Genomic DNA, 21,745 nt, shown 5'->3' with positions numbered 1-21,745 from the left:
TGAATCAGCTATATGTATACATATATCCCCATATCCCGTCCCTCTTGCAACTCCCACCCTCCCTATCCCACCCCTCTAGATGGTCACAAAGCACCGAGCTGATCTCCCCGTGCGATGCAGCTGCCTCCCACTATCTACTTTACATTTGGTAGTGTACATATGTCCATGCCACTCTCTCACATCATCCCAGCTTACCCTTCCCCCACCCCATGTCCTCAAGTCCTTTCTCTACATTTGCGTCTTTATTCCCGCCTGCCCCTAGGTTCATCAGAACCACTTTTTTGTTTTAGATTCCATATACATATGTTAGCATACGGTATTTTTCTCTTTCTAATTTCCCTCCCTCTATATGACAGACTCTAGGTCCATCCACCTCACTACAAATAACTCAATTTTGTTTCTTTTTACGGCTGAGTAATATTCCATTGTATATATGTGCCACATCTCCTTTATCAGTTCATCTGTCGATGGATACTTAGGTTGCTTCCATGTCCTGCCTATTGTAAATAGTGCAGCAATGAACACTGTGGTACATGACTCTTTTTGAATTATGGTTTTCTCAGGGTATATGCCCAGTAGTGGGATTGCTGGGTCATATGGTAGTACTATTTTTAGTTTTTAAAGGAACCTCCATACTGTTCTCCATAGTGGCTGTATCAATTTACATTCCCACCAACAGTGCAAGACGGTGCCCTTTTCTCCACACCCTCTCCAGCATTTATTGTTTGTAGATTTTTTGATGATGGCCATTCTGACTGGTGTGAGGTGATACCTCATTGTAGTTTTGGTTTGCATTTCTCTAATGGTTAGTGATGTTGAGCATCCTTTCATGTGTTTGTTGGAAGTCTGTATATCTTCTTTGGAGAAAAGTCTATTTAGGTCTTCTGTGCATTTTTGGATTGGGTTGTTTGTTTTTTTGATATTGAGCTGCATGAGCTGCTTGTATATTTTGGAGATTAATCCTTTGTCCGTTGCTTCGTTTGCAAATATTTTCTCCCATTCTGAGGGTTGTCTTTTCGTCTTGTTTATGGTTTCCTTTGCAGTGCAAAAGCTTTTAAGTTTCATTAGGTCCCATTTGTTTATTTTTGTTTTTATTTCCAATTCTCTAGGAGGTGGGTCAAAAAGGATCTTGCTGTGATTTATGTCATAGAGTGTTCTGCCTATGTTTTCCTCTAAGAGTTTTATAGTGTCTGGCCTTACATTTAGGTCTTTAACCCATTTTGAGTTTATTTTTGTGTATGGTGTTAGGGAGTGTTCTAATTTCATTCTTTTACATGTAGCTGTCCAATGTTCCCAGCACCACTTATTGAAGAGGCTGTCTTTTCTCCTTTGTATATTCTTGCTTCCTTTATCAAAGATAAGGTGACCATATGTGCGTGGCTTTATCTCTGGGCTTTCAATCCTGTTCCATTGATCTATATTTCTGTTTTTGTGCCAGTGCCATATTCTCTTGATTACTGTAGCTTTGTAATATAGTCTGAAGTCCAGGAACCTGATTACTCCAGCTCTGTTTTTCTTTCTCAAGATTGCTTTGGCTATTCGGGGTCTTTTGTGTTTCCATACAAATTGTGAAATTTTTTGTTCTAGGTCTGTGAAAAATGCCATTGGTAGTTTGATAGGGATTGCATTGAATCTGTAGATTGCTCTGGGTAGTCTAGTCAGAGTCACAATGTTGATTCTTTCAATCCAAGAACATGGTATATCTCTCCATCTGTTTGTATCATCTTTCATTTCTTTCATCAGTGTCTTATAGTTTTCTGTATACAGGTCTTTTTTCTCTTTAGGTAGGTTTATTCCTAGGTATTTTATTCTTTTTGTTGCAATGGTAAATGGGAGTGTTTCCTTAATTTCTCTTTCAGATTTTTCATCATTAGTGTATAGGAATGCAAGAGATTTCTGTGCATGAATTTTGTGTCCTGCTACTTTACCAAATTCATTGATTAGCTCTAGTAGTTTTCTGGTAGCATCTTTAGGATTCTCTACGTATAGTATCATGTCATCTGCAAACAGTGACAGCTTTACTTCTTTTCTGATTTGGATTCCTTTTATTTCTTTTTCTTCTCTGATTGCTGTGGCTAAAACTTCCAAAACTATGTTGAATAATAGTGGTGAGAGTAGGCAACCTTGTCTTGTTCCTGATCTTAGAGGAAATGGTTTCAGTTTTCACCATTGAGAATGATGTTAGCTGTGGGTTTGTCATATATGGCCTTTATTATGTTGAGGTAGGTTCCCTCTATGCCTACTTTCTGGACAGTTTTTATCATAAATAGTGTTGAATTTTGTCAAAAGCTTTTTCTGCATCTATTGAGATGATCATATGGTTTTTATCCTTCAATTTGTTAATATGGTGTATCACATTGATTGATCTGTGTATATTGAAGAATCCTCGCATTCCTGGGATAAACTCCACTTGATCACGGTGTATGATCCTTTTAATGTGCTGTTGGATTCTGTTTGCTAGTATTTTGTTGAGAATTTTTGCATCTATGTTCATCAGTGATATTGGCCTGTAATTTTATTATTTTTTGACATCTTCATCTTGTTTTGGTATCAGGGTGATGGTGGCCTCGTAGAATGAGTTTGGGAGTGTTCCTCCCTCTGCTATATTTTAGAAGAAGGATAGGTGTTAGCTCTTCTCTAAATGTTTGATAGAATTCGCCTGTGAAGCCATCTGGTCCTGGGCTTTTGTTTGTTGGAAGATTTTTAATCACAGTTTCAATTTCTGTGCTTGCGATTGGTCTGATTATATTTTCTATTTCTTCCTGGTTCAGTCTTGGAAGGTTACACTTTTCGAAGAATTTGTCCATTTCTTCCAGGTTGTCCATTTTATTGGCATATAATTGCTTGTAGTAATCTCTCATGATCCTTTGTATTTCTGCAGTGTCAGTTGTTACTTCTCCTTTTTCATTTCTATTTCTGTTGATTTGAGTCTTCTCCCTTTTTTTTCCTGCTGAGTCTGGCTAATGGTTTGTGAATTTTTTTTTGTCTTCTCAAAGAACCAGCTTTTAGTTTTGTTAAGCTTTGCTATTGTTTCTTTCATTTCTTTTTCATTTACTTCTGATTTGATCTTTATGATGTCTTTCCTTCTTCCAACTTTGGCGGGTTTTTTTGTTCTTCCTTCTCTAATTGCTTTAGGTATAAGGTTAGGTTGTTTATTTGAGATGTTTCTTGTTTCTTGAGGTAGGATTATATTGCTATAAACTTCCCTCTTAGAACTGCTTTTGCTGCATCCCATAGGTGTTGGGTCATCGTGTTTTCATTGTCATTTGTTTCTAGGTATGTTTTGGTTTCCTCTTTGATTTCTTCAGTGATCTCTTGGTTGTTTAGTAGTGTATTATTTAGCCTCCATGTGTTTGTATTTTTTACAGTTTTTTTCCTGTAATTGATATCTAGTCTCATAGCATTGTGGTCGGAAAAGATACTTTATATGATTTCAATTTTCTTGAGTTTACTAAGGCTTGATTTGTGACCCAAGATATGATCTGTCCTGGAGAATGTTCCATGAGCACTTGAGAAGAAAGTGTATTCTGTTGTTTTTGGATGGAATGTCCTATAAATATCGATTAAGTCCATCTTGTTTAATGTGTCATTTAAAGCTTGTGTTTCCTTATTTATTTTCATTTTGGATGATCTGCCCATTGGTGAAAGTGGGGTGTTAAAGTCCCCTACTATTATTGTGCTACTGTCGATTTCCTCTTTTATGACTGTTAACATTTGCCTTATGTATTGAGGTGCTCCTGTGTTGGGTGCATAATTATTTACAACTGTTATATCTTCTTCTTGGATTGATCCCTTGATCACTATGTAGTGTCCTTCTTTGTCTCTTGTAATAGTCTTTATGTTAAAGTCTATTTTGTCTGATATGAGAATTGCTACTCCAGCTTTCTTTTGATTTCCATTTGCATGGAATATCTTTTTCCATCCCCTAGCTTTCAGGCTGTAGGTGTCCCTAGGTCTGAAGTGGGTCTCTTGTAGACAGCATATATATGAGTCTTGTTTTTGTGTCCATTCAGCCAGTCTATGTCTTTTGGTTGGAGCATTTAATCCATTTACATTTAAGGTAATTATCGATATGTATGTTCCTATTACCATTTTCTTAATTGTTTTGGGTTTGTTATTGTAGGTCTTTTCCTTCTCTTGTGTTTCCTGCCTAGAGAAGTTCCTTTAGCATTTGTTGTAAAGCTGGTTTGGTGGTGCTGAATTCTCTTAGCTTTTGCTTGTCTGTAAAGGCTTTAATTTCTCCATCAAATCTGAATGAGATCCTTGCTGAGTAGAGTAATCTTGGTTGTAGGTTTTTCCCTTTCATCGCTTTAAATATGTCCTGCCACTCCCTTCTGACTTGCAGAGTTTCTGCTGAAAGATCAGCTGTTAACCTCATGGGGGTTCCCTTTTATGTTATTGGTTGCTTTTCCCTTGCTGCTTCTAATATTTTTTCTTTGTATTTAATTTTTGATAGTTTGATTAATATGTGTCTTGGCGTGTTTCTCCTTGGATTTATCCTGTATGGGACTCTCTGCACTTCCTGGACTTGATTGACTATTTCCTTTCCCATGTTAGGGAAGTTTTCAACTATAATCTCTTCAAATATTTTCTCAGACCCTTTCTTTTTCTCTTCTGCTTCTGCGACCCCTATAATTCAAATGTTGGTGCGTTTCATGTTGTCCCAGAGGTCTCTGAGACTGTCTTCAATTCTTTTCATTCTTTTTTTCTTTATTCTGCTCTGCAGTAGTTATTTCCACTATTTTATCTTCCAGGTCACTTATCCGTTCTTCTGCCTCAGTTATTCTGCTATTGATTCCTTCTAGAGAATTTTTAATTTCATTTATTGTGTTGTTCATCATTGTTTGTTTACTCTTTAGTTCTTCTAGGTCCTTGTTAAATGTTTCTTTTGTTTTCTCCGTTCTATTTCCAAGATTTTGGATCATCTTTACTATCATTACTCTGAATTCTTTTTCAGGTAGACTGCCTATTTCCTCTTCATTTGTTTGGTCTGGTGGGTTTTTGCCTTGCTCCTTCATCTGCTGCTTATTTCTCTGTCTTCTCATTTTGTTTAACTTACTGTGTTTGGGGTCTCCTTTTCGCAGGCTGCCGGTTCATATTTCCTGTTGTTTTTGGTGTCTGCCTCCAGTGGGTGAGGTTGGTTCAGTTGCTTGTGTAGGTTTCCTGGTGAGGGGGACTGGTGCCTGTGTTCTGGCGGGTGGGGCTGGATCTTGTCTTTCTGGTGGGCAGGGTCATGTCCAGTGGTGTCTTTTGGGGTGTCTGTGAACTTATTATGTTTTTAGGCAGCCTCTCTGCTAGTGGGTGGGGTTGTGTCCCTGTCTTACTAGTTGTTTGGCATGGGGCGTCCAGCACTGGTAGTTTGCTGGACGTTGGATGGTAGTTTGCTGGACGTTGGATGGAGCTGGGTCTTAGCGTTGAGATGGAGATCTCTGCGGGAGCTCTCACAGATTGATACTACATGGGGCCGGGAGGTCTCTGGTGGTCCAATGTCCTGAACTCGGCTCTCCCACCTCAGAGGCTCAGGCCGGAGCACCAAGACCCTGTCAGCCACACGACATCCTGGAGCTCAAAACTCCGAAATGGATTTCACTGGGCTGAAATCAAGATGTTGGCAGGATCATGGTCGTTCTGGAGGTTCTGCTGAATCAACTAGCCCTGAAAATGGATGGCGTTGGAGCGTGGGGCCCAGACCTGCCATCGCTGGCAGTCGGAGAGCGCGGGCCTGGTCAGTTTTTTTGACAGACCACCAGAAAGACCTCACCCCTGTCTACTCTGTCCATCCTCACTGCCACTGTCCTGGTCCAAGCCTCCATCAGCTCCAGCCTCCTGGTCCTCTCCCCGCTTCCAGGCTGCTCCCCACAGTGGAGCCAGTGCAGGGTGCTGGCTCTCTCTCCCGCCAGCATCCTGAGCTCCAGGAAGGCAGGCTTCACTTCAACATGCCTGTGTTTTTCAGTCATGTGTAATATGTTTCGAGCTCAGTGAAGGTATGAAAGAATGAATGAGTGAAGGAAGGAACAGGTGAATGAATGTTGACCAGATCCTCCAATCCTGGTCTCCTGGCCTGGAGAGCTTAGAACAGCCCAGCAGTAAAGTGAGGGCAATGGGAGCCCCACCTTGGCTCTTAGAGACCCTCTGTCCTATAGCAACAGGCCCGGGGTTGTGGGCACGTCTTGCCGGCAGCTGCCACTTCTGGCTCAGCAACACCTGGAGCAAATGGCCTGCTCGGTGCTGCAAATCTACCTTCGACCTGAGAATTTCAAAGCTGGACTCAGCCTCCAAGCTCGAGCCTGCCCACCTCATCATAGCCATGGGCAGACTGCGTTCCACAGAAGCCAGGACGTGGGTGAAGCTCATGGCAAGTTGGGGACAGAGCCAGGACTGGTCCCCGGATCCAGAGCTGTAGTCAGGGGCTCTGTTCTCACGTGCGGTCAGGGAGCCAGATGAGAGGAGCTGTAACAGTGTGTCAGCATGGGACACGTCCACACACAACTCGTGGTGACAGAAGTCCACGCCTGCCTTGCTATGTCCTTATGGCCACATAGCTCCTGAGTCCCACATCCAAAGGCAGGCTGAGGACGTACATGCAGGGACAGGCCCAGCGCTCTTCGGCAGCATGCGACCTACAGACACACCAGCTCCATGGCACACGTTCCCGTCTGGGTGCCTTTTCCAACTCAGGCCTTCCCAGACCCCCGAGCACTGGGCACCTGAGTCAGCCTGACTCGTTGCCCATCCCCTGTCCAGACCTCAAAGAAGGCGCTGTGGGAGGGAGGGAGGGTCTGTGCCCCTGGAAATACACCTTGCCATCCCCCAGAGGGTGTCTGTTCGTGCAACAGTCTCTCAGATCCAGTTTCATGAATGTCTCTAGGAAATAGCTTAGGACACAGAAATATGATTATAAGACTCCCGGCCACCCACAGCCTGGCCTTGCCCATCCTGTCATTCTATAGCCTGAGGTTCTGCCATTTTACAGCAGACCAGCCTGAGACCAGCCTCAGGCTCGCTAGGGTGAGGGAGAGAAAGAGCCTCCACCTGCCTGGCCACCCCCTGTGCCTATCCAGATCCTTCCCCAGCCCACCCCTGCTCCAGAACCCCTTCCTGAGAGTCCACAGCACAGACTGGGATTCCCAGTGCTGCAGGCCGACCGGCCCCTCCTCTGTTCTGCTCTACAGGGAGATTTGATGCAAAGGGTCAGAGCTTTGGAGTCAGGATGCCTGGGTATAAAGCTGGGCTCCATCACTGTTAATTAAGAGAGCTTGGGAAAGCCATTTCACCTCCAAGGACCTCAGTCTCTCATCTGTAAAATGGGGATAATACACCTGCCTCATCAGACTGTGCTAGATGTACTTTAGATAATAGCATTACACTCTCTACCGTGGTGGAGGGATCCTTATCATAGAGACCCTCCTGTGGGCCAGCCACCATTCCAGGCTCTTAGATTACATCACCTCTTATCTTCACAATAAGCCCACGAGAAGGGGGTTATTATACTCATTTTGCAGATGAAAACTAAGGCCCAGAGCAGATGAATGGCTTCCTCGAGGCCTTGCAGGCAGACCTTCAACTTGAATCCTGGCCTCTTGGGTCCTAGTCCTGGACATTTCCCCCCGTACATGGTGCCCTTGCTGTATATTTCCAGAAAGGTTGACGATTTTGTAGGAGAGTGTCTTTTTAGCTGGTACATCCCACAGAAGAGTACTCTCCTTAGCGTTTGTGATGCTTCTGTATCCAGGAGCTGTTTGACCTCTTCTGGAAGTTATTCAGCAGGTTCCAGGGCAGTTGGGGTGTGGACATGTGTGACAACTCTGAGCAGGTCTGGGTGACAACTGGGGACCCAGACGGAAGCCCCGCCTCCTTGGGAGGTGACTGTGGCCAGTGTGCAAACCTGGATGTTCTGGAAGGAGCCAGGCCACTGCCATGGAGGGGTGCACCAGCCCAGGGTTAGGGGAGGGCTGATTCCCGACTGCCAGGCCCATGCAGTTTGACAAGCTGAGCCTAAGTGTCCTCAGAGATCTTAAGTGTGTCCTCGGATTTCCTCTGGCCTACAAATAACTGAGAAAAATAAGTACAAGATGGTGAATTTTTTATTAATGAAGTGTATTAACTTTACAGGCTTACATTCTGAAATTATCTTCTTTCTACTGTGTTTGAAGTTAAACATCTTTTGCTTTAAAAAGAAAATAGTGGTGATATGAGACAAACAGGACTTTCAAAGCCCTTATTTGGCAAAATTAAAAGTTGGTAACTGTATTGTTTCTCCCACCCACCCGCCTTCTCTTCAGATAGGAGAGAATCGAGCAAGCCTAAAACATGATGAAAAGTGTACAGTAGGAGGGGTGAGGCCAATGATACAGGAGAGAAATTGGGAAAAATGACTAGCCCAAGTTTCCAAGAAGGCAGGAAAGGGGGGGGGCCAGAGCTCAGGTAGAGGATATGGCCTTGGATAGAAAAGGGCACTTCCTCACCTATAATTGGAGAAGGGAGAAGGCGGGCAGGAAGGTAATTTCGTGGTGGAAAGGTGACCTGATGGCTTCTAATCAGAGCTCCACTCTGTAAAGTAGAAGTTGAAGTCATGTGCAGAGAAAGAGGGGGCTGGGAGATTGTTCTTGGTTTGAAGACAGGAGAACATTTGACATAAATGTAAGAGAGATTGGCCACAAGATCTGACATTGACAGGAAGTTAAATGAATTTCATATCCTGAGCCAACTGTGATTGATTGGTATGGTTGCCTGGAGTGTGGTATATGAAGGATGACAAGACCATATTGAAGCTCAGCAGAGAAGAGGTCTGATTGATTAGTGGTGTCTGCTGTGGACCTGGATTAGGCCACATGCCTGCCCCATATCTGCTCTGATTGCTGGGAACATAGACCATGCTGATTGGTGATTGAGGGCCTGTGAACCTGCAGTGGTCCCAAATCACAGCTTGTAAGATTTTCTACAGCAACACTGGACATCTAGGGTGTAAAGGTAGATGCATCTACACTCTGGGCCTTTTCCTGATTTCATCCTAGCAACCCCTGATCAATAAGCATCCCACTGATTGTGAACTACTCCAGGGCAGGGCCCATATCTCCGCAGAATTGCCAACACCCAGGAGATGTTCTATAAAGACATACTAGACCAAATCACCCTGAAACAAGTTCATTCCATTCAGTCACATGGTATCTCTTGGGCCTCAGGCCTCTGGGGTGGAGGGAGAGGGTGTCTCAGTCCCAGGCACTAGAAGAAAATTACAGTTTCGTCCCTAGCTCTAGGGAACTGGGGCTTTCTCAGGTTGTGTTCACTTGTGCAGCCATCCTGAAATCTGGAACAGAATGCATAATGTGGGGGTTGGCTGAGCTGGGCTGGAGACACAAGCCAGACTCCAGGGTAGACCAGTTAACCTGCAGGGCCCATTCATTCTGAACTCTGAGAGCCACTGGTATATTCTGTAACCCCAGTGTGCTACAGCCTGAATATAATTCTAACTTCTGACCTTACAAAGTCCTTTGACCCTAACAGCCTGTTGTTCTAAGACTGTGTGGTTCTGATATCCCAGCTTTCCATCATCATAGAATTCTAACCCTCTAGCAGAGTTTGCTTCAGTCTCTCTTGGATTCCTTGGGAGGAGTATGGAGCTAAGAGCCTTCTAGGGCCTGGAAATTCCTCCACATAGGACTACTGCCACCTGTGCCCCACACCACCCACCCACAGGAAGCAGAAGTCCAAGCATAAAGCAGGATTTGAAGAGTTCAAAGCCAGGCTGTGTGAGCGTCGGAGACAGAGGTGCTGTAGCCGTTACCCCGAGCACCTGCACATCCAGCACACCCAGCCGCGCCAGCCTCTCTTGAGCCCCAGCTGAAGTGCCACAGGCCCATAATCAGGAACACGCCTGTGGGGCTGGGACACAGAAGTCGACTCATGGTGAAGACCCGGGCTTGAGAGAAGGGCGAGATAGAAGCCCGACACACAGAACACCAGTAACATTTAAAAATTAAAAACAGCAGCAATTGCTCCTTGGAGAGTGGGCACCATCCTGCTTGAAGAACACCCATATCCATCAGCTTATGTGGCTTTCATGTCCTCAGTGCCTCCTGGAGGGAGACAGGATGGTATTTATTATTCCATTTGGCAGATGGGTAAATCAAGGTAGAGATGAGAAGTGAGAGAATCTTAGAACTGGAGTGGAACAATGGTCAACACTGATTAGGCCATTCTTTCTGATGCCCGTCTCCCTAAAAAGCCATCCAGCTGCTACTTGGGCCCTCTGTTCTCCTGAGAATGACCTTCCCCTCTCCTGCCTGGGCCTTCTGTGACCTCTTCTCTGGGATCCCATAGTCCCACAGGATTTCCCTATCACAGCTCTGCTCATGCTGAGCACATTTGTCATCTCCTAGTCTAGGAAGGGGAGGGTAAGTCAGAGAAGGCTTTCTGGAGGAGGTGAGAACTGGTTGGTTGAAATTTCCCTGATGCATGTGCAGCTGCCTTCCAATTCCTCTCCTCATTCCCACAGTCCTCAGGGCAAGACCCCAGCCACCTCCTTCCCCCCCTGGTTCTCCACTCGGGGGCCTCAGGAACAAAAACTCCTCAGAGCTCATGGCTGAGCACAGAAGAGCAGCCACAGCCCATGCAGGGCCCTGGTAACCTTAGAAACGAGGGACCCAGCAAATAGCACATGCCCAGCCACTTTCTCTCCTCCCAGGCAAATGCCCATGGCCTGCCATTCTCCCCACTTTGGAACATGAGGCCACAGCGTCCAGAAGTGTTTCAGAGTTTTCCGACGGTGTTTCAAAGGGCCCTGCTGCCCCACCATGTACACATCTGGCGGCTGGCACGCCTGCTCCAGGCTGAGATCCTTGGCCAGATTCACCCTTCCTGTTTCAGCCCAGAGCACCCAGCCAGCCAGAGGAACATCCCATCTGCTAGCTTGTCCCTAACTGGAGCCAGCCCTGCCCACTGGACCAGGTTGGACCTCTGTCTGTGAGCCAGGGCATCCGGAATGTCAGCTAAGGGCTCAGCACTCTTGCTGGGCATGTGGGGAAGGCAGGGGGAGGAGAGAGTGTCCTAGGTGAAGGGCATGGGCTTCGGAGCCTGACTGCCCGCATGAGAAGCTCAGCGCCTGTCCTCGTAGGAAGGAGCCTGGGCAGACCAGGTACTTGGCTTCTCTCGGCCCTCAGAGTCCCTCTAAGAGGAGCCTGGAGTCAGTGGGCAGCACATGTGCAGCTCAGGCCTGGTGCACGTGAGCTCTTGCGTCGTCAGTATTATTTCAGAGCCCACGGTCCTGCAAGAACAGGACTCCCCCCCAGGGGATGGGGCAGAAGTGCTCGGTGGCCTCTGAGGACCCAGCTGGGACCCTGCAGGGAGACCCCCATGGCCGGTCTCAGCTCCAAGGGACGGTGAGGCTCAGGGCGCTGGGCCCCATCCCTGCCCGCACGGTTGGCCAACAGGGTGCTCTCCTGGGTGCTGGGGGCTGACATTCTGGGAAAGGTGCCTCTGGATTTATAAAGAGTGGTAACCATGACCGCAGCGAGCCCTGCGCCGGGCGCTGCCCCCTGCAGATCACAGAACCCATCACAGGCTCCGTCTCCAGGGCTCTCCCCGCAGTGCCTCGTGCTGACCTCCAATCACTCTGCGCAGTCACTGCCCGAGTCTGGGGTGGTGTCAGACCCCAGGAGGGAAAGGCCCCACGTCTGACCTATCTCAGGGTCCCCAGGGCTTGGCACGTGCCTGACATATAGGAGGTCCCAGTGAAGGCTTGTGGAGGAGGCTGTGCGGCTCCAGGCCTTTAGGGTACAGGTTCCCCAAAACCCCCAGGGCTTATGTCCTCATTATGGGACAAGGGCAGGGCCCAAGGGGGAGGCTGACCCCCTAGTCTGTGTCCTGTCCCTTCCTCTTCAGCCCCGTAGCCCCGGCGTCCCTCCCTCACTGCATAGCTCACACTGCCCTGTAATTGTTTGCGTGCCCGTCTCGCCTCCACCCTGTGATGTCCTCCAGGGTGGGGACCATGTGTCTCAGCTCCTGGCACAGAACTGGGTACAGGGGAGACATCATCTCAGTCCTTGCTGAACTGAAAAGGCCCCAGTCCAGCCCTGCCTGGCCGGCAGAGCAGGAGAAAGAAAGCTCGGCTCTGCCAGTTTCCCAGATGGACCCTCCTTGGGAGGTTCGAAGCCCCGAGGTACCCCCAATTGTCCACCCACCCCCAGGTCCATCTGTCTACCTCTCCTGTCACACTTCCTCGGGTAAACAAACACCGCTGTTGCTTGATACCCGGCGGCTGATCCTGGCAGCGAAAGTAACGCTTGAAAGTTCCTCTTGCATTAATTTCAGATGGAACATAAATATGGGCTTGGACTCCCTCTTCCAGGAAGAGAAAACTGGAAACCCATTGGACTCACTGGAGAGAAAACATGTGTGCTGGCCGAGGGGAGCCCGTGTTACTTTGGAGCTTTTGTGGGAACATCTGGTTCTCCCCTCCTCCCCTCCACCAAGCCCCCCAATACTGTCTGGAAATTGCCCTGTTAATTGGCATATTCTTCAAGCTGAATACTCACACACTTTCCTCTCTGATCTGGTGAAACCTGGAGGGGACACATGTTTCTGACGATTCACCGCCCCCAAAACGTGAGCTCAGGATCCCTCGCAGCCGCCAGTACTTCAGAGTAGATGTACTGGCCATGCAGCCAACTAGGACATCTCTGGATGGAAGCCCAAGCTTTGCCTTTTACCGGCTGTGTGACCTTGAGCAAGTCCCGTCCTCTCGCTGAGCTCCAGTTCCCTCATCTGTAAACTGGGAGAACCTGGAAATGCTGCTGTGAAGATGAAATGAAATAATATTTGAAAAGCATCTTGTGCCCAGGAGACTCACTGAGGAGGAGTTTGCCTTCAGGTCATCACATGATGGAATCATAGAGGTGGGAGGACCCATGAGACCTTTGTAGGGAAACTGAGACAGAGAGGGGAAGGAGGCTGCCTGAGGTCACACAGCTGGTTGGCTGTCGAGCCAGGTTTTCTGTCCTAACCTCAGGACAGGATTCTTAGCTCTGTCCTACCCTGCCTTTCATGTCGGATGGTAAATGGGGGCTGTTGGGCTATGCCCAGCTGATGGGTAGGGACTAGACCCAGCCTATGCTCTGCTCACTGAGCCTTGTGCCCTAGCACAGGCCTGCTTGTGCCTGGAAGAAGGGGAGCCTTTGTCTCTGCACTAAAACATCATGGGCCTCTGCCCGCTCAGAGCAGGACACCTTCCCTGCCTGTATATGATGTCCCTTAAGTGGCACTCCGGCTTGCATGGTCAGGGGACACAATCACCAAACCAGCCTTACAATTTGTCAAACCTATAATCCTCATCCAGGCCCTTGCTCCTCCCCTTGCCTGTTTCCCAACTCCCCACCCCCACCCCCATATATCTGCTTGAATCCACCCTTTCTGGGCCCTTCTTCCAGGAAGCCCTCCTCGGTGTCTTTGGTGTATGGATCTCTCCTCCGTGCCCTTTGTTTCTGTTTCTGGGTTCTCTTTCTCCTCTCTCCTCTTTCTCCCTCCTCTCCTTCCCTCTCTGTCTCTGTCTCCTTGTATCTCTTTCTCTCTGTCCCGACATCTCTCCTTTTCCTTCTCTCTTTACTGTTGTCTCTGTGTCTCTGTGTCTGTTGCAGCCTGTCTCCCAGCCCCCGTCACCTCCTCTCTTCTTTCTTCTCTCTGTCTCCCTGTGTTCTGGAACTCTCTCCCCCTCCCTATCTGTCTCTGAGCGTCTCTCCTTTCTCTGCCTTTTCCGTGTGTCCCTCTCTCCCACTCTGTGGCTCTGTGTGCCCCGCCCCCACTGTCCTCCCTCTCTTCCCTCGTCTCCTGGTCCACACGGCCTCAGCAGATGAAATGGGACGTTCCTTCCTGCAGAGAGCTGGCCAGAGAGCAGCCGTCAGTGCTGGAAGGAGCCGCTGAGCAGTGGCCAGGAGAAGCCGGGAGCCTGGGCAAACCATGCGGGCTAAGCTCTGACACCGAGGGGCCCCTTTGGAAACTTTCCACACCTTCCCTGCAGGTTCCAGGATGGATGTGGTGCCTTTTTCGGGATTTGTGACCTTGGAGGCAAGCCCAAGCCCTGTCTGCCAGCCCCTGGGGACGGCATGCACTGGGCCCTGACTCCGGGGCTGCTCTGACAGCCAAGCTCCTGGGATTGGTGGGATCTGCAGGAGCATCACCAAGGGGTTGGGCCACGGCTATGAGGGGAAGGGATCCTCAAGCTCAGGTCTCCTGGGGATAAGATGAGATCATGGAAAGGATAAGGAGTGACAGATTCTGTCATTCATTTATTCATTCAACAAACACTCATGAAGCCACCACCCTGTGCCAGACTTGATCTCAGCCCTGGGGACAAAGATGGGTCAGGCGTGGCCCCTGCCCTCGAAAAGCTCTTGGTCTCCCCTCAAGTGGCTTGTTGGGGACACATTCTGACAGAGGCAGCTCCGGGGTGTGGGGAGCTCATTCCAGCCACGGTGAAGAGGGTGAACCGGAGAGAGCAAGGCGGATGCTGTCTGTGGTGATTCAGGCGGAAGGTGATGATGACCTGGGCCAGGGTCGAGCATGGTTAGGAGGTAAAATCCAGGGTATTCTGGTGACTGAATGGATGAGGATGAGGAGAGAGAAGGAAGAGTGAAGACGGGCCCATCTGACTTGGATAGTGGAACTCAGCTGAGACACATCCAGGAGGGGAGGGGGAGGGGGGGCTCTGGAGGATGTTGGGTGGAGATGCCCAGGAGGCCGCTGGACAAATGGGTCTGGGCTAGGGCAGCAGGTCCAGAGCGGTAACTGAAACCATATGAATGGATGGATTCGCATTCCACGGAGTGTGAATAGAGTGAGAAGAAAAGAAGGCTGTGGAAAGGGCTCCCAGGGACACCCACATTTATCGGGCAAGGGAAAGAGGAACCTACGAGGAGGACAGAGAGGGAGCAGTGAGAGGAGTACGAAGAAAACAGGACAGAAATTGTGGTGTCGTGGGGTCCTGAGAAAAACAAGCCCCAAAGAGGGCAAAGAGGGGGTCGCGATGGGAACCTGGTCTCGGGAGTGAGGGCTTGCTCTGGACAGTCCTGGGGCAGGAACCCCGTGGGAGGGGCCTCCTGCAGGAGCTGCCCCTGGCAGGGGGCGGACACCTCCCCACCCTGGAGGGAAGGAGGTGAAGGCCAGTGTGGCTCAGAGAAGGAGGGGATAGGAATTTGGAAAAATCATTGCTGATTGCTTCTCATTTCTCCAAGTATCTAAAGTCTTCTGTTTAGGGTCCTAAAATACACAGTAAGGGCCTGGAACCACTGAGGTTGAGGGAACGGGCAGGGTGCAGACCAGACACTGAAATGTTGCCAGGCAGTGCTCAGGGTCTGGCCAGCATCCTGTAAGGCTTGGGCTCCTCCGAATGCCCCCTCTGCCAGCTCCAGGAATGCTCCTATTAGAGCGGCCACACAGCCATCAGTAAATATTCGTGCTACTCCGGTATAGCCTGAGGTGGCCTGTTTTCCCTACGGCTCTTGAAATCTTCTGCGCAGACCACTGCTGGGCCTGGAGGCCCCTGTCTTTAAATGGGTCTCCATGGAGGCAGGGAAGGAACTGCTTTGCTGCCAGGAGTGCATTCCAAGAGCTGTGGGCAGGGAGATCCTGCAGCCTGTGCGCTGGGGCCACCACGCCCAGTTCCAGCCTGATCACGTTCGGGGGGCAGGCAAGAGTGGGGTCGACCCCGTGGCCACAGCCAGGGATGGCTCAGCCCCTCACTCAAGCTTGCACGCTGGGCTTTTCCAAAGGACGTTCACTCCTCCTGCCTCGTTAGGACTTTACAGCCTCCCCAAGGAGGCAGCCACAGGGATCCAGGCCCATTTGACACACAGGGAAACTGAGGCTGACAGCAGGGCAGCTGATTGCTCAGGATCACGTACGGGAGACTCAGAGCCTTGGCAGAAGCCTGGGTCTTCCGTCCTCTACGGCACTGCGTCAGGGCCAGAGCTGCGAAGGCGTTGTCCGTGTGTCTTCTGCAGCTGGCTTCCCAGGTGAGCCTCACTGACCTCACAGTCTTTGCACATGCTGTTCCCCCTACCTGGAACACGCCCCGCCCCACCCTGTGCCACCCCACTCTCATCCTCACCTAGTTAACTCTGATCCCATCCCTCAGCTAGGGATGCCTCCTCCAGGAAGTCTACCCTGCCCCCCAGGTTAGATTAGAGGCCTCCTGTGCACGCTCACCACCTTGTGTGCTTCCCTCGGCATAGTACTTACCCTGGATCAAAAGACCTTGATTCTCAAGACCCTGAGTGCCTAGAACAAGCCCCTACCTGTTCACCACCATCCAGCACTGGATATGCAATCAGTGTTTGTCAGATAAATGCAATAAATAGGTAGAGAAAAGGAGGGAGAGGAGGAGGGAGGGAGGGAGGGAGAGTACAATTTCATAGGGGTCTCTGGAGTCAAACTAATGCCTTCCCCATGAACGTGAAAACGAGGGGAGCCCATGGCGCAGCCCAATCCCTCCCTGTACACAGAGAGACACCGAGAGCATACAGGCGTAATGGGTTTGCCCAAGGTCCCAGAGCCAGTGTGGTGGGTTCTGGTCCAAGTCTCCTGTTCCCAGACCTGTGATTTTTTTTGCAGTGATCCAGAGGTGGGATTTCAGGGTCTGTGGCAGGCCACCGAGAGAGACACTGTTGGGTGGGGGACTTGTTGGGGAGTCTTGAAACCAGCCCAGAGGTGCGCAGGGCTGGGCGGCAGGGGGCTGTGGGGTTCGCCCCCCTGTTCCAGCCGCTGTGCACTCCCAGCCTCACTTCCTCTGCGCCGGAGCCTCTCCACTCCCCAAAAGCTCTTCCACCTCCTGTGTTCCTCACACCTCCCTGGGGCTGTCAGCATGCTGACCTTCCAGCTTCCCACCTGTCACCACCCGTCACAGGCAATTAGAATAATAGTGCAGGAATTTCCCCCCAGGTTCTGGGATGAATGGCGAGCAGGAGGGGAGCGAACTGCCCGTGGGAGTGGGGCTGCAGGGAAGGACACGGGCTGGGAGGGCGCAGGGGCCACCACCACTCTGCCCACATTGAACGAGTGGGGAGACTGAGGCCCAGCGAGGAGGAGGGGCTTGCCCGGGGCTGACTCCCAAGAGCGACTGGCCTCGCGAGGAGTTTCCCTAACCGGAGCCTGGGAGAGCCTCCGCCGTGTTCTCAGACCTCGAGCCTGCAGCCAGCCAGAGGGCCGTGCCTGGTCTCATCTGCGGCTGTGGACCAAATGATTCATTTCTATATTCTCAGTGTCTAGCCCAGGGCTGGCCGCAGAGCAAACGCATCATAAATGTCTGTTGAATGAATGGTTAGTGGGTGGAGACTGAGATGGAGACCAGCCCCCTCTGCGTCCCACACAGGGTTCTATTACTCCTTCCCCAGAATCTTACACCTCATTCAGTCCTCAGGGCCCGCCCCAGGACCTGGGTCGAGTGTGTGATCCATAAATGTTGGATAGATGGTGAACAAATGAATCTTCAAAGTCTCAGATCCAGCCAACACATACTGAGCACGTGGGGGGCGGTAGCCATGCGGTCTCTGCCCCATGGAGCCCGGTGAGGAGATAGACGTGCCCACACAGAACCCCATTCCCATGCTAAGGCAGGGAGCCTCAAGTTGCTGGTGGAACTGACCAAGATGAGCCATAGACCTCAGACCTGGACCTTGTCTGACTACTGGAGGTTGTCCCTGCCTGGACAGTCCAGGGCTGGGGTCAGCTTGATGGTGTGGGGCACAGTGATGCAACAGTAAATAAACACTGTGAGCCTTTGCTGCATGCCAGCCACTGTTCCCGGAGTCCTCACAACAGCCCTAGAGACTGCTAATACAGTCGTTCCCACTTTACAGATGGGAAAACTGAGGCACAGCGTGGTACAACCAATGAGCAGCAGAGCCAGGATTCGGACCCAGGCAGGGTGGCACCGGCCCATCTTCCAGCTACACCATACTGCCTTTCAGGGAGGCTGGCCCTTGCCTTTGGTGTAGGTCGTTGGCCTGAGGCTGTCCCCAGTTGCTGATGACCTGCTATGTGGCTGAGCCCACTTTGTCTCTTGTGTTCCAGGTCACTTTCTGGGGAACAACACAGTCATCGACGTCCTTCGGCAGGCAGGGCTGGAGGTGGAGCACACGCCCGCGGGACAGACCATCCGCAGGTAAGCAGCTGGGGCAGCTGGGGGCGTGGGACTTGCTGGCCCACTGCTGCTGGTCCACGGGCCCTGCTGACCACGTGCTGCATGGCAGGCTGCACCCTGCCTTCCCGCTCAGGCCTGCGGGGCAGAGTCTTGAAGGAGCCTCTGGTGAGATGGGGCCTCCTAGCGACTGGCCTTCGCCAGGCACCCAAGAGTGGGGGCTAGGCTGGAGGTGGGGAGACCGGGAAGGAGGTTGGTGTGCAATAGTGGCAGGAGGTCAGGGCGGTGGGAAAGCAGTGAAGGTGGGAATGGGAGGAGCGTTAAGTTTCGAGAGATGTTCAAGATTTAGAGACTGGCGATCGGTGGGGAGCACGGACTCTGTAGGGCTCCCGGGTTGCTGCCTAGAGGACCTGGTGGATGCCCAGGTCCTGAATCGAGATGGGGCCACGTTTCGGACGAGCCCTGGCCAGGCCTCTTCCCTGTGTCCCAGCCCTGCCCACACCTGGTCCTCACCTTCCTCTGACCGCACCTTCTCATTGCTGCCTCTTGGCAGCAATCCCCTCACCTGACTTTCTTGCCAGGGCGCACTCGCTCCGCCCAGAGAGCCGTATAGCGCATACAGTGGCCAGCCTCTCTTCCTGTGTGGGTTTTCTGTCCCCCTCAGGCTGGAAGCTGCCTGACGGCAGAGGCCAGCTGGGCTCACCTGTGGCCCACAGTGCCAGCACCAGGCCGGGCACGAAGAGGCGTCAGCATGTGCTGGGCAGCCCTAGAAGACAACGACAGAACCCTGAAACCCGGGGCTTCCATGCAACTTGTGCACCAACCGGTGCAGGAACCTTCCTCACAGGGGTGGCCAGGGTGTGATTTCGGCCCCTGTCCGTGATGTTATAAAATCCAGAGTCCAAAAGAAGCTTGAATAATCATAGCTAATGTTTATTGACTGTTCACTGTGTGTTGGGCTCTAAGCGCTTTTAACTCATTAAATCCTCATAACAACCCCGTGAGGCAGGAACTATGAGTATCCCCACGTTAAAATTGAGGAAGCTGAGGCCCAGGGAGGTGAAGCCACTTGCAGAAAGACACACAGCTCATGTCAATGGCAGTCTAGCTCTAGGGCCTTCCTAAGGTCCTCACCACAACCTGTACTGCCGCAGGGGCTGGGGGTGGGGCTCAGGGGTGGGAGGGCTCAGAAATGACTGCAGCCTTGCTCTTCACTCTGCAAAGATGAGGCCTGGGGCCTTGGGCCTCTGGTCTCCCAGCTCCAGGCTGATGCCCTCCCCTGTCTCTGTGGCACGTCTGGAGACACTTATAAACGCTCTCACCTTGGACTCCTCCCTCTTCTCATCTTCTGAGTCAGCCTGCCCAGACCGCTCTTCCTGACCATTGGAGCCCAGCACACATCAGTTTGTACCGGGCCAAGGATAGGCGTGAGTTGGAGGGATGAGGGACCCAAGATAGCCTCGGGGACAAGGCCTTCCTCAAGCTCCTCCTCACAGCCCCAAGGACCTCCACCTCAAAGCTCATTGTGTGGGTCCGGACGGGGCGGGGGGCGGGCAGGCCGGCGAGGCTGCCTCGGCTCCTATTCATCTCAGAGCCCGGGCATTAGAACAGGTATCCCCCCACTCCCCGCAGGCCCCGCTCTCAGCCGGAGTCTCCGAGTGCAGGCTGAAGTCCTGTGGGTGGGGTGAGGGGGGCGGGGATGCCGAGGAGGCCCCAACAATAAAAGCCATCATCAGCCACAGGTGCTTCCTGGATCCGTCTTTTTGTCTGCCTGTTTTGAATTATCTCCCCAGCAGCTGCGGCATCTCCTGGACCCTGGGAATCTGGGGTTGCCGTGGGGGCTGGAGGAGGGCAGGCTGAGCTGATGGCCTTCTGTCCTTCAAGGAGAGAGCAGCCCCTCACCCCATCGTGCCCGCGGGAGCGGAGTCGGGGGACAGCCTCCCTTGGGCGCCGGCTTGCCTTTACAATTCTCGGGACCAGGACCAACTTCCCCCAGGGTCAGATGTCCCCAGAAGGAATTCCGTTTGGACCACAGAGAGGGAAGAATAGAAGGGAGAGGAGCAGAGGGTGTTCCCAGGCCGAGGGGTGCCTGCGCACCGCTGTATGGAATGTGGGGTCCACGCCACACACTTAATCGCACGTCAATACCTGCTGCAGACAGCTCCGTTTGCTCGAGGGTGACATTAAAGAGAGGCCGGTTCTGTGCCAGGCACTATGTTAAGACCTCGTCTCTTGCATCCTCATGACAACCCTATGAAGTGAGTAGTATTAACTCCGTTTATAGCCAGCTGTTGCTTGGACACTTGTGTCCCTGCCCTTAGTCACATAGCCTGGAAGGTGCAGAGCCAGGATGTGAACCCGTGTCTGTCTGCCTCCACCTTGAGTTCCACCCTGCTCAACACTGTCCTGCCTCCCCTGAAAAGGTGCTCAGGAGACCAGTGTTGAATGCATGAGTGGACGGTTGGACGAATGGCACAGCAACAACGTTAATATTTCATATTTAAGGAAGTTAATTACTGAAGTGTTTCAGCTGCTATTTGCCAGGCACCGTTCTGAGTGCTTTGCCTGTTTTAACTCACAAAATCGTTGTGATGCCGCTAGGAAGTACCAGCTGTAATATCCCCATTTTCCAGAGCAGGAGACTGAGGCACAACACAGGGAAGTTGGGTAACTCGCCTCAAGTCCCTCAGCCAGAGCTTGTTGAATGAACGAGACCCTGACCAAGATCAGATATGCTCCCAGAAACCTGCCCAGGGCTCACTCTCTCACTCCTGCTAGTCTGGGCTCAAATGTCACCAACAGGGACCAGACTGTCCTCCCTGCCAACAACGCCCCCTCCCCCCACGGCCCACGCTCTCCCTCCTGCCCCTGCTTTATTTTTCTCCTCAGCAGTTATCACCATCTGACATCTGGCCCATCTTACTCTCTGTCTCCCGCTTCGGAATGTAAGCGCTAAGAGGGCAGGGGCTTTGTCTATTTTGATCACTACTAACACCCATCACCTAAAAAGTTCCTGGTGCCAGGTAGATGCTCCATAAATATCTACTGAATCAATAAATGAAAGAATGAATCAAAGCTCTATCTCGCAACACCAGGCGATGGTTTTCCTGGGTTACCCTCAGCCGGGCACCCTGGCATCTTCTCCTGCCGTGACAACTTTCCCACTGAATCGCGTGCCCCGTCGCACCTGAATGACACGCCCCAACACGCGTGCCTCATGTGCGGTTGCCCCTTTCCAGCCCTGTTGCCCGGAGCCCGGCACCTCCACCCGAGGGGACCTCGGCGAGCCCCGCCCAAGCGACCCCAGCTGCTGCCATCCCTGCGGTCCCCTCGGCAGCCCCCACTGCCCCGCCTGAGGAGGAGGACCCAGCCCTGTCCCCGCACCTCCTGCTCCCCGACAGCCTCAGCCAGCTGGAGGAGTTTGGGCGGCAGAAGAAATGGCACAAGAGGCAGAACAAACACCAGCGGCCGCGGCAGTTCAATGACCTCTGGGTCCGCATCGAGGACAGGTGAGCTGGGAGGGGCAGGTCTACCGGGAGCTGGGCCTCTGTCTGGTCAGCCTACCTGAGACCCTCCCAGGACCAGACACACTCTGTTATCCGCACGCCCGGCTCTAAG

The 21,745-nt window shown here is 51.4% G+C and overlaps 1 protein-coding gene across 6 annotated transcripts in view; it reads left to right on the top strand.

The window, feature by feature from the left end:
- Nucleotides 1–21,745, top strand: part of TRABD2B (TraB domain containing 2B) — a 221,134-nt gene that overhangs the window by 185,574 nt on the left and 13,815 nt on the right. For 2 of the 6 annotated variants that reach the window (XM_036827020.1, XM_036827013.1), the window contains 2 exons: nt 18,061–18,151; nt 21,367–21,636. In XM_036827020.1, coding sequence (XP_036682915.1) covers nt 18,061–18,151; nt 21,367–21,636 — 361 coding nt within the window. The other 4 variants (XM_036827037.1, XM_036827027.1, XM_036827045.1 and 1 more) reach the window with 3 other exon arrangements.

Source organism: Balaenoptera musculus, chromosome 1 (genome assembly GCF_009873245.2).
Source record: "Balaenoptera musculus isolate JJ_BM4_2016_0621 chromosome 1, mBalMus1.pri.v3, whole genome shotgun sequence".
Taxonomy (NCBI): Eukaryota; Metazoa; Chordata; class Mammalia; order Artiodactyla; family Balaenopteridae; genus Balaenoptera; species Balaenoptera musculus.
The sequence above is the reverse complement of the archived record's forward strand: the minus strand, read 5'-3'. Positions and strand labels throughout refer to the sequence as shown.